This window comes from Trachypithecus francoisi, unplaced genomic scaffold, assembly GCF_009764315.1.
Source record: "Trachypithecus francoisi isolate TF-2019V2 unplaced genomic scaffold, Tfra_2.0 Lachesis_group17, whole genome shotgun sequence".
Classification (NCBI taxonomy): Eukaryota; Metazoa; Chordata; class Mammalia; order Primates; family Cercopithecidae; genus Trachypithecus; species Trachypithecus francoisi.
Genome location: NW_022681462.1, coordinates 83,844,948 through 83,860,603, shown reverse-complemented (window position 1 = coordinate 83,860,603; position 15,656 = coordinate 83,844,948). Strand labels below are relative to the sequence as shown.

Sequence of the window (15,656 nt, the reverse complement as noted above, 5' to 3'; positions counted from 1 at the left end):
CTAACAATGTCTTTTAGCTATTTATTTTAAAACAACCATGAGCTGTACATTGCATATTTTAAACATAAGTGAAGTATCTGGTTAGGATAAAATTCTCCCGGTTTTCACAATGAAAACGTCTATGTTTTACTGTTATGAATCTAATAAAATATAAAATCTCCCCTATACAGTTGTGGGAACACACAGAATCGAAGATGGTATGTTAGCCTCTAAGACTAAAGGAACATTTGCACACCGGGACTTCAGTGCAGAATATGAAGAAGATGGCAAATACGAAGGACTTCGGTATGGAGCTTTTATTGAAACTTTCCCCCTTTTGAAAACTCAGAGTGATTTTCATCATCTCCATACCCCTTTCGTGATGGCTCATCTGTTTTTCTGCTTTCAGAGAATGGGAAAGAAAAGTGCACCTCGATATCAAAAGCCCAGCATTCACCGATCTCCATCTGCGCTACCAGAAAGACAAGAAAGGCGTCTCCACTTCAGCAGCCTCCCCAGCCATAGGTACCATGGGCATGGATGTGGATTTTTCCAAATGGAACATCTACTACAGCCCTCAGGTAAATACCACCTAAAGAGTGACACGCCTCCAAGAGAGAGTGGAGAACTGGGGCAGATACATTTAATTCAAGAGCAAATATTCATTCAGTGATACCCCAAACTAGGTGAAAGACAGGCAGTAAGCAGCTTCTTCTCTGAGGAAATATTCTCTAGAAAGTATTACAATGAGTCCTTGATAGATTTTAATTTTTAGATGCACACATTACATCCTATCAGCACTGTTATTTATTAATTCTGGACAAATCCAGAAAGATGAGGGCTATACCTCATCATCTAAATCATAGGAAAGCTCAGCGATATGCAGGGTCTGTTTTTCAGAGAGTGGTGGTTTCTGAAGTATTTAAAACTTTAAAATTCTTCCCCACAATAGAATTGCTAGATGAGATACATCGAACTCCTCTCATGTCACTTACAAGCTCTGCCAGGGCCAAATCAATGGTGACGTTACTAGAGGAGAAGACCAAACATAGTTCTATTACTGTTACTAAAAGTTTGTCATAGGCTTGGAGAATGCGTTCTGATATTGGGATTCTGGGTCTCTGCAGGGTGGGCTCCAACTTGCCTTTTTTGCTGCTTCTTCTTTCCCTATCTGTCATTTCCTGACTCTTCTTCTCTCTCCTCTTCTTTCTCTTCCCCCTCCTCCTCCTCTTCCAGTTTTCAGTCCCAGGAAGGTTTTAATGTTAAGTGTCACAATGTAAATGCCAAACACTAAGCATTTTTTTAAATCCTCTCTGGGGCATGTGATAAAGAGAAATTAACAACAGTAGACTTATTTAACCATAAAACAAAACACACAAACGGACATAGGAAAGATAAATCCCTTTCAGTATATGAAAGATTCTCTGATCTTTATTTTTAACTGCTAATGAAGTTTTAGTGTACTATATTATGTAATCGGAGTAATTGAAAACATGTTCTTTTTTTTTTTTTTCTACATTTAGTCCTCTCCAGATAAAAAACTCACCATATTCAAAACTGAGTTGAGGTTCCGGGAATCTGATGAGGAAATTCAGATCAAAGTTAATTGGGAAGAGGAGGCAGCTTCTGGCTTGCTAACCTCTCTGAAAGACAACGTGCCTAAGGCCACAGGGGCCCTTTATGATTATGTCAACAAGTACCACTGGGAACACACAGGACTCACCCTGAGAGAAGCGTCTTCAAAGCTGAGAAGAAATCTGCAGAGCAATGCTGAATGGGTTTATCAAGGGGCCATTAGGCAAATTGATGATATCGACCTGCAGTTCTGGAAAGCAGCCAGTGGCACCACTGGGACCTACCAAGAGTGGAAGGACAAGGCCCAGAATCTGTACCAAGAACTGTTGACTCAGGAAGGCGAAACCAGTTTCCAGGGACTCAAGGATAAGGTGTTTGATGGCTTGGTACGAGTTACTCAAGAATTCCATATGAAAGTCAAGCATCTGATTGACTCACTCATCGATTTTCTGAACTTCCCCGATTCCAGTTCCCAGGGAAACCTGGGACATACACTCGAGAGGAACTTTGCACTATGTTCATAAGGGAGGTAGGTATGGTACTGTCCCAGGTATATCTGAAAGTCCACAATGGTTCAGAAATACTGTTTTCCTATTTCCAAGACCTAGTGATTACACTTCCTTTTGAGTTAAGGAGACATAAACTAATAGATGTAATCTCAATGTATAGGGAATGGTTGAAAGTTTTATCAAAAGAAGCCCAAGAGGTATTTAAAGACATTCAGTCTCTCAAGACCACAGAGGTGCTACGTAATCTTCAGGACCTTTTACAATTCATTTTCCAACTAATAGAAGATAACATTAAACAGCTGAAAGAGATGAAATTTACTTATCTTATTAATTATATCCAAGATGAGATCAACACAATTTTCAACGATTATATCCCATATGTTTTTAAATTGTTGAAAGAAAACCTATGCCTTAATCTTCATAAGTTCAATGAATTTATTCAAAACGAGCTTCAGGGAGCTTCTCAAGAGTTACAGCAGATCCATCAATACATTATGGCCCTTCGTGAAGAATATTTTGATCCAAGTGTAGTCGGCTGGACAGTGAAATATTATGAACTTGAAGAAAAGATAGTCAGGCTGATCAAGAACCTGTTAGTTGCTCTTAAGGACTTCCATTCTGAATATATTGTCAGTGCCTCTGACTTTACTTCCCAACTCTCAAGTCAAGTTGAGCAATTTCTGCACAGAAATATTCAGGAATATCTTAGCATCCTTACCGATCCAGATGGAAAAGGGAAAGAGAAGATTGCAGAGCTTTCTGCCACTGCTCAGGAAATAATGAAAAGCCAGGCCATTGCGATGAAGGAAATAATTTCTGATTACCATCAGCAGTTTAGATATAAACTGCAAAATTTTTCAGACCAACTCTCTGATTACTATGAAAAATTTATTGCTGAATCCAAAAGATTGATTGACCTGTCCATTCAAAACTACCACATATTTTTGCTATACATCATGGAGTTACTGAAAAAGCTGCAATCAACCACACTCATGAACCCCTATGTGAAGCTTGCTCCAGGAGAACTTACTATCATCCTCTAATTTTTTAAAAGCAGTCTTCATTTATCCTTCTGTTCCAATTGAACTTTCACATAGCACAGAAAAAATTCAAACTGCCTATATCGATAAAACCATACAGTGAGCCAGTCCTGCAGTAGGCAGTAGGCTACAAGCAGAAACACATATGAATTGGACCTGCACCAAAGCTGGCACCAGGGCTCTGAAGGTCTCTGAACTCAGAAGGATGGCATTTTTTGCAAGTTAAAGAAAATCGGGATCTGAGTTATTTTGCTAAACTTGGGGGAGGAGGAACAAATAAATGGAGTCTTTATTGTGTATCATACCACTCAATGTGGCTCACTTGTATTGAAAGACAGTGAAATGAGGGCATTGACACAAATGTTCGGGCACAGCAAAACCTCTAGAACATATAGTGTGATTTAAGTTACAGAATAAAAATGGAAGCAGAGAGATTGTAAAGGGAAATATTTTGCAAAAATATTTTAAAAGATGAGGTGATTGTCTTTTTTATAATTAAATATTTTATAATTCAATATTTTATGAATAGTTAAAAAGATGAGAGAAAAATTTAAAAGATGTGGTAATTGATCTCAGGAATTGGATTTGCCAAGTGAGAAGGAAAAAATATTCACAAAGGCTTGTACATACTTTGATTCTGAGGAACACCTCTGGCGTCTTCATGTGCCGCATAGTCTTCCTCACTGACAGTCTGCCTTTGCAAGGCAAGGCTCTTGGGTAGGCCTTGAGATGAAACAACAGGTCCTTTATTTCACTCAGCCTGCCAGGAGTGGAGAAGGAATGGCTAGGAAGTCCTAGCCCCAAGGGCTTCATGGCAATAAGGACCCCAGATGTCTCCCTGGAGCTCTGCCAGGATCCATTCAAGGCAAAGAAAGTATGATCGGGAGAGGAGGGGTGGAGATGTAGATTCCTAACAGTTCTGCAACCCAGCATACATGTATGCTCTTTAGGCTCTTAAGCACCCTTAATTTTCCAAATGTAATATCCAACAATCCCAAGTGTAATAAAAACCCAATGGTTTCTCCTGCCACATCCACTCACTTCAAACTCTGATTTTAAACATTGGAAATGTCCAGTCAGAGCCTCCAAGCTGAGCTCCAGAAAGAGAAAGCTGCAAAAAACCTGTGCAACAAAACTCGCACTCATATCACTGACAAGGGTAGATACAAAACAGCACATTCTTTTCCACGACATTGAAGAGCAAAGGGAGAGTGTAACTTGGGGGCAATAAGAAATCAGAGGTCACCACCTCCCAAATCCTATGTGAGGTCTGTTTGGAAAAGACCTCCTTTTTTAATTCAAAAATACTTCAGCCTCCACCATTCTTTCATAAAGCTTCACATTCTCTTGGTGAAGCCCACTGTTAAAATGCACAGGCATTACCTGGAAAAGGAAACACATAGCCTTAACAATATTCTTGTGTACTGAACTGAAGAGCAAGAAAGAGTCTAGGGAGCTATAATACATGGTAGCATATGAATCTGGTACTCAAGGAAAGTCTGTTGGATAATGGATGGATGGATGGATGGATAGATGGATGGATGGATGGATGGATGGATGGGCAAGCAAATGAATGAGCAGATAAGTGATGGGTCAGTTTTGAGAGTGAGAGAAACAAGGGAATTAGACCCAAATCCCAGGGCACCACATGGAATAGTTCCAGGAATAGTTCTGCAAGAGTTTCCCTGATGAGCTATAAGCAGCAAAAATCAAACTGAAAGGAGGCCTGGAATTGTGGCATAATTTGGAGGGAAAGAGGGAGTCCAAGATTCCCAGTGCTCATTTGTTGATATCTATCTAGGGTTGAAAGGAAAAAAAACAGCCACCACAAATCCAAAATGATTGTGCAGTCACATAGTATCCACTGCCCAGTTCCTTGACCAGTGTCCCTCATGCAAAGGGCCCCTGATGAGCTCAGAATGTCTTTGTTGTACTGAGTGAGGTTGGAAGAAGAAGGGATCCTTGTAGGGGCTTGGACTTTGCCTACTCCCTTCTTTGGTCTTCTACTGTATATCTGGATACTTCTCTGGGTTACATTAATAGCCACATTTTTTATTTGCTTGTACTTTGGGCAATTTATTTCACTTCTGCAAGCTTCAGTTATCTTACCTATGAAATGGAGATAATATTTATTCTGCCTGCCTTGCAGAATTTTTCATGAAAATCAGTTGAAATAACATATGTGAGTTTTGTAACCTTTAATGTCCTGTAGAAACAAAATGTCATTATCATTAGATGATTATTAAAATGAGGTTATGGCAAGAAGAAAGAATGGGGGCAGGGCTACGTGTCCAGTTCAATGAACATTGATAAAACACCTCTATGTGTAAGGCACTGTGCAGTAGCTCTGTAGAGGAGACGATGATCAATAAGATGAAGTTCCTGGAGGTCTATCTGCCCGTTTGTCTATCAAAAGTGAAATGTGTTGTCTCATGTTGGATATAAACAAAGCACTATGAGGGATTTAAAAGAGGAAAGTTTGTGAATCGGGGGATTTTTATTGAAAAGGTTGAAATGGATCTCGAATATAAGTTGACTTTAATAAACAGATAAGGGAGAGAGGGCAATGTAGGAAGAAGATGAGTAAAGAAAGATAGATGGGTGTGTTGTAAGGACACTGGATTGTCTAGTTTAGCCAAAGCACAGGAAAGGTAAGAAGGAGAGAGGATTGGAAAGGCAGATCTGTAGTACTGTAGAGGGCTTGAATGTCAGAGTGAAAAGATGACACTCTCTTTGCTGAAGGACAACCAGTGAGCTTTTGAGCAGAAGGGTGACATGCATTGTGATTTAGGAAAACCAACATATGATAGCATATGGATAGTGAATTGTAATGGGGTGAATCTGGATATGAGTGTATGAGTCCATTCTAGCATTGCTATAAAGGAATACCGAGACTGGGTAATTTAAAAAGAAAAGAGGTTTAATCAGCTCATGGTTCCTCAGGCAGTACAGGAATCATGACTGGGGAGGCCTCAGGAAACTTATAATCATGGTAGAAAGCAAAGGGGAAGCAGTTACATCCTACATGGCTGGAACAGGAGGAAGTATGGGGAGGTGCTACACACTTTTAAACAACCAGGTCTCATGATAACTCACTCACTATCGTGAGAACAGCACCAAAAGGAAAATCTGTCCCCATGATCCAGTCACCTCCCACCAGGCCCCACCTCCATCATTGTGGATTACAATTTGACGTGAGATTTGGATGAGGACACAGACCCAAACCACATCTATGAGATTGTGTAAGGGTCCAAGTAACAGATGAGGAGTACCTCAGTCAAGTCCTATGGTTGGGAATGGTGAGGAGGGTAGGATAAAAGAAGATTGGGATGGCAGAATTGACAGAAACAGGTGGCTGACTGAGTAAAACATAGAGGATGGGTGTGAAAGCTCTTAGAAATGGAGTTGCCTTGGTAAGTTACTGAAGCCAGGGATTGGAGGAGGGGTTGTAGGAGAGAGAAGAACAAGGAAGAATGAGTAAAGCAGACTTCAGAGTTAGGAAATTCTGCACCTGTGTAACTTGAAGGACTATGGAGCCTCAGTAGAAACGGGAGGAATGTGTTGAGTGGGAGATTATTAGTATAAGGCGTGGACTCATCCACTATCACAGCTGGAATGGGACTATGGGATCACATAGTGAGTTTCCATTTGCAATGATGTGTCTAACCGGGGATATCTAGCAGGCCAGTTGGAAATGCAGGCTAGAGAAACATTATCCAAAGGAGTAGGGACAAAGGAGGATTTTAACAAATAATTGCATTAATTTTATGTTTGTATAAGTATCTTTAGAAACCTAACAAGAAAACAAAGAGTTTTTCCTTTTGTACTGTTAATTGCCCTATTGTCCTGGGAGTAAGTCAACAGGTACATCTGCTAAGAACATACTGTGAGGTGACGTGGAAAGTCCTGCTGTAAACACAGATATTCCTCCCATTAAACAAATATCTGAAGTTTTCAACCAAAGGAGAAATCACATAATTGAGCCCAGCCCAGGTCCCTGGGGCTTCAGAAGCATGATCAAGCTGTGTGCTTTTGTTTGACTCCCAGGTCCCGCCTAGAGTAGTGGTGCTGTCCTCAGGATAAATCTGATAAGAAATGGGTCCAATGGGACTTAGCACCACCAGGTGTCTTCAGAGCTACCTCCATTTTCTTCTGCTTTTCACTTGAAGCCTGGTCAGTTGAATAGCTCAATTCCCCCTTTTTTTTGGTGAGTTGAGCAAAGCCCCCTCTAACTCCCTATTCTAGGTCCCCTTCTGACTGTAATTTATGACTTAGTCCCAATTCAGTCAGAGAAGGGGCCAAGCTGGCCCTCAAATGGGGCCTGCAATATGGGAGCCAGAGTGGACAAACAGATGTTCCCTCTAAAAGTGTCTAATAACCAGAGATAAATGTGCAGAAACAGACCCTACCTCTTAGCTCATCTCTTTGTATGCTGTTTCACATTAAGAGGTCAGCTATAACTCCCTTCAGAGTGCTCCATTTGTTGGTGGGATGGTTGGGTGGTCACCAACAAATAACATTCCAGAGCCTCATAAAAGTTGGTGGAGTAGGTGCACATGTTTCCACAAGGAGAGGGCCCTGCCTTTCTCTGGCTACATAGACTGGCTCATGCCTTCCCCAGGTCTGAACAGTGCTTCAGGTCAACAATGCCAGGGCACTAGGCACTAACAATGACACTTATGTCCATTTTACTCCCTGGACTGACACCACCAAAGCCCATCCTTGGGGTGAGAGAGATGACTCAGGCCTTGACGGTGGACTGGTTCATGAACTGCAGACCTGTGTCCCCATACTTGTTTTTCAACTGTGGCTTGGGCTGTCAGCTGTGCAGCACGAACACCAAACCACAGTGGGCAGAGGCATCCAGAGTTTAGATTCTAACCCAGAAACAGTGCCTAAGGAAAGCACAGCTGGACCAATAGCTCAGCTCCACCAATTCCCTCTCCATTCCTCTGCTTTTCCATCAGGTGGGGCTCATCCAGGCTTGTGCCAAGGTCTTTCTAGAGTAATGGAGCTCAGGATAGCTCCAGGAGACCTAAAGCCTTTGCACTGGGGTTGGAGCTAGGGTCATTAGAACATTTCTGTAATCACATGGGATGCTGGATGATCCTGGAAAGAACAATAGAGAGGGCTGACCGCTGCCCTGTAGCTCTGTTGAGCTGAGGTTGGGAACCAAGGCAGTCAATACTTCCCTCCTCTCAAAAGAAGTCCCCACTCTCAAATTCAAGCTTCATCATTCATGAATTATTTAACTTCAGAAAAGTCACTTGAGTTTCCTAACCTTCAGTTTCATCATTAAAATGGAGATCAAGAGAGAAAAATAGGTTGAGCGACTCTGAGCAGGAGGAGAAATTGGTCCCCTCTTATGTTACAGAGTTGTTACAAAGATTAAATGAGGTAACATACATGGAGCCTGGCACACAGCAAATGAATGCATCGATGGTTTTCTATTGACAGAAGTCAAAATAAATGATGTACAATTACAATTATACTCAACTACATAGCGGAATCTGACCACAACATAATAGAGAATAAGAATGCAAGTCCTGGAAAATGAAACGCAGTGCCAGACTCTTTTGGTTTTTGTTTGTTTTTGTTTTAGGTTTAGTTTTTTGTTTGTTTGTTTGTTTGAGACGGAGTCTTGCTCTGTCACCAGGCTGAAGTGCAGTGGCAGGATCTTGGCTCACTGCAACCTTCGCCACCTGGGTTCAAGCGATTCCCCTGCCTCAGCCTCCCGAGTAGCTGAGATTACTGGCACGTGCCACCATGCCCAGCTAATCTTTTGTGTTTTAGTAGAGATGGGGTTTCACCATATGGGCCAGGATGGTCTCAATCTCCTGACCTCATGATCCATCCACCTCAGCCTCCCAAAGTGCTGGGATTACAGGTGTGAGCCACCGAGCCCAGCTGCCAGACTCTTTTAATAAAGTTAAAATCGAGAACAAAGCGCTTTGTTTTCTAGGATTATAGTTTTGAAGCCAGGGAATGCTAAACTCGACATTCAGGATAGGTTACGATCTGGTGGGGAGAGGCAGGGAAGGGAGGGTGAGGACTCGTGGGTCAATGTGGGTGATCCTCATGCCCTCATTCTCATGCTAGGGGGTGAGTTTGTAGGTGCTTATGGTGCTATTAATTGACTTAGTTATATTATTTATTTAATTAAGTAAAACAAAGGAGGAAAAAGTAAAGCCTTTAAGTGCATGGTTTTTATGAAACACTTAAATTATTTCATGCTTCCTTTTCCTCTTCACCTGAGATTTTTGGGTAGATCAATTCCTCCTTTTCAAGGCAAAATTATTGCTTCAGCAGCTATTTATCAAGCCCCTTCTCTTGGCCAGGCATTCTCCTAAGCATTCAGGGCAGAGAAATAAACAAGACATTGCCGTAGGAGGCTGGACATGGTGTTCAGTCTGGGAGGGACCCAAATGAAGAGGACTTATAGGGATCCTGGGATCATAAAGACAGAAGAGACAGGAGGTCGCAGAACACACTTGGGAGAGAGACGTGGGTGTGAGTTCCAAGTGTGCCACTCACCAGCCATGGGGTCCTGGGACAGTCACTTCGCCTCTCTGTTCCTCAGTTACTTCATCTGTAAAATGGGAACTCAGAGAACAATAACGTGCTCCAGATGAACTGAATGAGCCCGGGTCCTCCTATACCATCTAAGCTTTTCACCTCTGTGACTGCTTCTTTTTATTCTCTCTACAAAACTCCTCCAAGACCCAGCAAAGAATGTCTCTCAGTCCTTGAAGACCCCTCTGATCCCTACTGAAGCACACCCAGGCCATGTGCTTGCCTTGATCCAGTTGTCCTTGCCTGTGTCACTCCCCAGGCCAAACTGAAATCAACCAGGCCCTTCCAAGGGGTTTCCCCTGAGGTCTCGTCAGTTTTCCTCCATGTCTCACCCTGTGGCTGGGTAGCTGAAGGGCCTCCTCTTGGGGATTCCCTGAAAACAATCATTCCCTTCATGGATGCCTCTGAGACAACTCACTCAGCACTGTTGTGTGCTGCCGTCCTCTGGCTAAGCACACACACTAAAGTGGCACTTCTAGGCTTGTTCTCTCAGAAAAAGGTTTGGATGGGAGATGGAAAGGTCTGCAGTTTCACAAGGCTGACTGGCTTGCTGTCATGCTCTATTGCGTGGGTTTAGCCTCCACCTCTGCTTCCCCGTCCTGGGCACCCTGCCTCCCCACTCACAGGTCACGCTGCCCATGCAGGGCTGACTCTTTCCTATGACAGGTACAGAGATAAGCCAGGGATGCAGGGTCTCCCCTCAGCTCTGTGAATGGGGCAAAGCCACAATGCTGGGACAGAGTGCACACACAACCCCAACTTCCCAATAATACTGGAGGCAGAGAGTCATCCAAACATAGGACTCGCCCACCCCTAGACTCCCTTTTCGTTCTCCAGACTCCCCGGGCAATAGGGGGCTGAGTTCTTGGGGGAGCATAGGGGATAGAATGTAAAGACAATTTCTCTTCTGCAAAAAAGAGGCACTTGTTGTAAGCTGATTTCTGAACCAAACACAGCCCTGTCTCACTTTACGCACTCATCATATCCTGTAAAGTTTGGGCATTTCCTTGAATAAATCAAAGAATATTTGAAATTTACAACATAAGAGAACCTGATGGAGAATATTCCTGTAAAACAAAGTTTCCTCTTACCCTGTGAACCATTTTACCTAAAATGAGTCTTCTTTGCAGATGTCAGGGTTTTTGACAGAATTTTGTAAAATTAGGTTGGTCCTGAGCCAAGTCCTACTGAGACCACTGGAAGATGGTGTGCGACAAAGGCACTGGGTGGCAGGAAGGATTTGACTCTGCTGTTCCTGAAATCCTTCTAGCCTGGGAAATAATCAGTCAGGAGATATCAAGCCAGTTCCTTGGCTTGTGCGTGTGATGCATTTTCCTCATACTCACACGAGATGGGCAAGGGAGCAGGAGATGTTTGTTACCTCATCCTTGCTGACACATGCAGAGGGCAACATTTCCCTGGAGAGTCAGTCCCCAAGCCAGGCTGCACTCTCGCCTCCAGTGCAGGCTCCTCCTGCCACTTAGCATCACTCCATGCTCTGCTACCCACTCTCAGGAGTGTCTTACTCCCTTTCCCCTCCTATGTAGGGGCACATCTTCCCTGACTCTCTACAGAAACATTCAAGGTCCTCTCAAGTGCCACCTCCTCCATGAAGTCCACTGGGCGAGCTACAAACTCTGATCTGCAGGCCCTTTCCTCAGTATGGGAATGAGTGTCTCTGTCCACTCTCAGTCCACTGTGAGGACAGGATTTGGTTGCAACCCCCCAGGAAGGTACAGCGGGCACACTCCAGCCCCAGAGGTGGCCTTGCATGGGGCCAGCCACAATTTAGCAGCCTGCAAACTCAGTTGAGTTTCCTCTTCAGCACCTCTGCTGACTGAGCTATGGTGTAAAGAGTAGGTCAGATGGTAAAGAGCTTGGACTTGAAGATTCGCAGACCTGAGTTCTTGACCCAGCTCTGCCTCAGTGGTACCCTGTGGCATCACTTCCCTAAGCCCCCATTTCTTCATCTTGCAAAATAGCCCTCTCACAGGAGCACCTAGTGAACGCTGAAGGCATTGTACGCCCAGAACCTGGCACACTGCCCAGCACACAGTAGGTGCTCAGGAAGAGTTTGTGGAATGCATGAATTATGATCTGGAGTTCACGCATTCCTGAGCCAAGTAGTCACATCCCCAGGGCTGTGTCCCGACTCTGCCTGGCTTTGACTCCAGGAGCCAGCTTGCTCAGCCACTGGTCCAGCACAGGCCAGCTCTCTGCACTATCTTGCTTCTTGCAGAAACTTTCTCTTGCTGGACAGAACACACGCTTTCTGTCAGCTTTTATTTCTGTGATGGCTTGCTTATGAGCAAGGCATTCCGTTCTAGGAATTTCTTGTTAAAATATTTCATTTAATTAAGTTTTTACAACCAGCTCTGCTTTGTGTCTGTCAGAAGGTAGGGGCCAGTGCAGCCCTACCCTCAGCTCTCTGGGAGGCCAGGTCACAGAGACTCTGGGGAGAACCAACCCAGGCCTAAAGGTTGCATCCCTGGATCTCCAGAAATTCTCATCTGCCCCAAAAGAGATGGGTCTGGCAGAAGATGCATCCCCACAACAGGCCCACTGGAGACTGAGGTACCATGAAAAATGTTGCCTGTCCCCACTATGGTGGGGTCTGTCAGCCTAGGGACTGCTCTGTGTCTGAGCCCGAAACACAGTCCAGAGCAAGCGTGCTGTGCATGATCACAGCCTCTGCTTCGCATCCCCCGAAACTCCACCCAAATCCCACACCTTGGCCCATTCCTTCCCAGAACCCCTCCTCACCCTCTTCCTTCCCAGAACCCCTCCTCACCCTCTTCCTCTGGCCTGTTCACGCCCTGCTCAGGCCCTCCTTCCTGGGGGACTTCCCTGTCCCTCCTGCTGTCCTCCAGCCATGCTCCAAGCAGAGATTACACCTCCCTGCCCAACCCCATAGTCTTTCCACCTTCTCATCCCCAACCTTTGCACACTTCTGGGCCACAGCTGGGACACCTGTCTCCTCCACAGGCCAGGCTCCGGCCTTGCTAAGGCGGCCTCAGGGTGCTGAGCTCAGCTGAGCACGTTGCTCCTTTCTCCACAGAGCCCGGTTGCCACCTGTCAGGAATTTGTGGTAATGGACGTGACAGAAAGTGTCCTTTTTCCCCACTTGTACCTGAAAAGGGAACAGACTGTGTGTGCCTAGCAGGCAGAATATCAGGCCACTTGGAACAAGGTAGTGTGAGAGGGCCTGGGTGAGCAGGTGAGAAGGGGGCCTTGTGCAGGGATGTGGCTGCACTCAGTGCCCAGCACGGAGGCTTGGAAAATTTTCTTTGCACAGCAAGCAAACTGCTTCCCTGTGAGTCTCCCAGTCTGGTGTAAAGTCCGGGGACCCACCCTAAGGAGGCATAGGACGTGGGCTCTCATGGCCCATGCAAGGCTGTCCCCTGACCTGTCACAGGGCGGCACTGGAGCCTGAGCGCTGCCTGCATGGGTTCCTTCCTCCCAGCAGGTGGTCTCCCGACCCCACCCTGTACCTGGCCTAAGGGAACCACCGTGGCCCCTGGATAACTCCAGGCTCCTGGTGGCGTTGCTAAGAGGCCGGCTGCCACCTGTCAGGAATGTTTGGTCAGGGATGTGGCAGAATGTGCTGTTTTCCCACACTCGTATTTTAAAAGGTTACAGACCATGTGTGCATAATAGGCAGAACATTAGGTCACTTGTCTCACTTAGAACAATAATCCGTTTTGCTAGGGGTCAGGTTGACACAAAGAATCTGTCCAGACCAGGTCTCTTGATGGGACTTAGCCCTCCCCTCAAACTAATGAAATTTTCAACTCGTGGGTACTTGAGTTAATAAAGTGTGCCACACATCTGCTGGCAGAAGAAAGCCCTGGGGTTCAATTTTGAGATCACTGACATAATGTTTGAGTGGCTTCCTGCCGGCACCCAGCGGGACACCAAATTAAGGAAAGCTGCACAATGAACGTGTGAGAAAAAACATTAGTGTATAAACACAGAGGCCAAGGAACCCCGAGGGGAGCGTGAGCAAGGGGAGGCCGTGGAATTATGGAGGGAGGGTCGGCGGGAGCTGCCGCTGGGATTTCACACCAGTGGCCCACAGGTAGGGAATTATTTTAAAGGAAATTGGCACCGACACGACCTTAGGTCAAAACGATGAAAAAACGAAAACCAGCATATTTTCAATGACTGTTGAATTAAGTGCTAAAGTGTAATGTGAGTGGTTCAGAACGAAACAGAGAGCTGGAGGTGAGACTGTCAGACAGCCCCAGGAAAGGTTCAGTTTCAGGTCTGGAAACCCCTGAGAATCCAGCCCCTTGGGCCTCTCCTCTGCCACTGCTCAGGCTAGGGCGAGGCCAGGCCTGCTCAGGGCCAGGAGGAAGGAGCACAATGCCCACTGAGATGGGAACTCTCCACTGGCTTTTCCAGCTGTTCACACAGAGAAAACCAAACTTACAGTCCTTCAGAGTGTGCAAAGCCTGATGAGCTCTCCTTTCTGGTCACTTGCAGACTCTGAAGAGGAAGGGGAAAGAGGGTGGCCCCGATGATCTGTGTCTTCCCTCGGGGAGCAGGTGGGGGCCTTCTTCCTGCCATGGCCTGCCTCCCAGGAAACTCTGCTGTGTTGCTTTGAGGATCAGACACTGAGGTCAGTGTAAACCAAGGCTGGACCAGGAGTGCCCTTCCCCGAAAGCTGAAGAGTTAAAGGTGCTGGTCAGGGCTGAGGCTTCCTCCTGACACATTCCTGCAGCACCACCAAAATAGTCCTGTGTCCCCCAGACACAAATTTAGAGATCTGTGGGAGCTGGTAAAGCCCACACTTAACTCCTCCAGCCAACCCTCTGCCCCAGGCAAGCTCTGCTGGGACAGTAAGGTCAGAGTAGGGAGACCCCTGGTCACTTTTCCTTAGTTTTTCTTATTCCCTCAATACATCATCTCCAGTGCCTATCATGAACCTTGGGGGCACACAGAGGAGCTGGGGGAGGTGAACACACGAGGATAAGCAAATGAGCTCAACACTGCTCTCTGCTCAGCGCCGCACACAGGAAGGGGCTCTGTGGCCAGCCCCAGCTGGCAGGACCCCTGCCCCCTGAGCAGCAGCCAGCCCTTCTGACATCTGGGGAAAAGGGCTCAGCAGATGTGCCTCCAGGGCTTTGGCAGCAGCCAGACCCTTCCCTTTCTTTTCTCAGTGACATGCCACCTCTTCACCCACTTCCTTGCCCCAAAAAAGCTCCCAGAGGCCCCCTCCTCTGGGACCCCCAATCTCCCAACCTGCAGACCTCCCTCCCCTCTAAGCCAACTGTCCTCTTTCCTCCTCTTAGTTTGTCCTGTGCCCTCCCTTGGCTGGGCCTGGGTTTCACAGGTCTTGTCCCTTCCATAGCCCATGACTGGGGTCCCAAGCTCCTGACCGTGGCTCAACATAACCCTGGTGATGAGCTTCAGGGCAGAGTTGGTCCCAACCACACATCTCATGAATGCTATGACCCTGTGCTTCAACGGAAGTCTGTGCTCCCTTCCCGTCCCTTTCTCCGTGAGAACTCAGCAAGTGAGTGAGGAGAGGCAGGGTGAGGCGGGGCCAGTCCCCAGGAGGGACCACGCTGTGATTGATGATGCCTTGGCGTTCTCCAGGGGCTCACCGGGCAACTGAGTGTGGCTGCTCCAGGGCTGTTCACTTTGCCTGGAGAAAACGTCCATGCTCAGTTTCCCAGCATTCAGCCCAAATCTCACCAAGGGAAAGAGGCTTTGTCCTTCTGTCCCGGCCTCTAACTGAGGACATGGAAAGAACAGACTCCAGGCCCAACTGCCTGAGTTGTAATTCCAGCTCTCTTGTGCACTTAGGGATAACCTTGGACAGGTTAGGGAGCTGTTCTGTGCCTCCACTTCTGTATATATAAAACGGGAATAATCATTGCACTACCTCAGAGGGTTCTGGTGAAGATTTAGAAGTTCATTGTGTAAACTCCTTAGAGTAGTATCTGATGCAATGTAAATGCTGTCTAAGTGCTTT

At 46.0% G+C, this 15,656-nt stretch overlaps 1 protein-coding gene across 1 annotated transcript in view; it reads left to right on the top strand.

Annotated features, from left to right (window-relative positions):
- Positions 1 to 3,535, top strand: part of APOB (apolipoprotein B) — a 43,416-nt gene extending 39,881 nt beyond the window's left edge. Inside the window, 4 exon segments of the mRNA XM_033176393.1 lie at positions 171 to 285; positions 389 to 560; positions 1,503 to 2,013; positions 2,016 to 3,535. Of these exon segments, the coding sequence (XP_033032284.1) occupies positions 171 to 285; positions 389 to 560; positions 1,503 to 2,013; positions 2,016 to 3,106 (1,889 nt within the window). The 3' untranslated portion in view covers positions 3,107 to 3,535.
- The last annotated feature ends 12,121 nt before the right edge of the window (positions 3,536 to 15,656 follow it).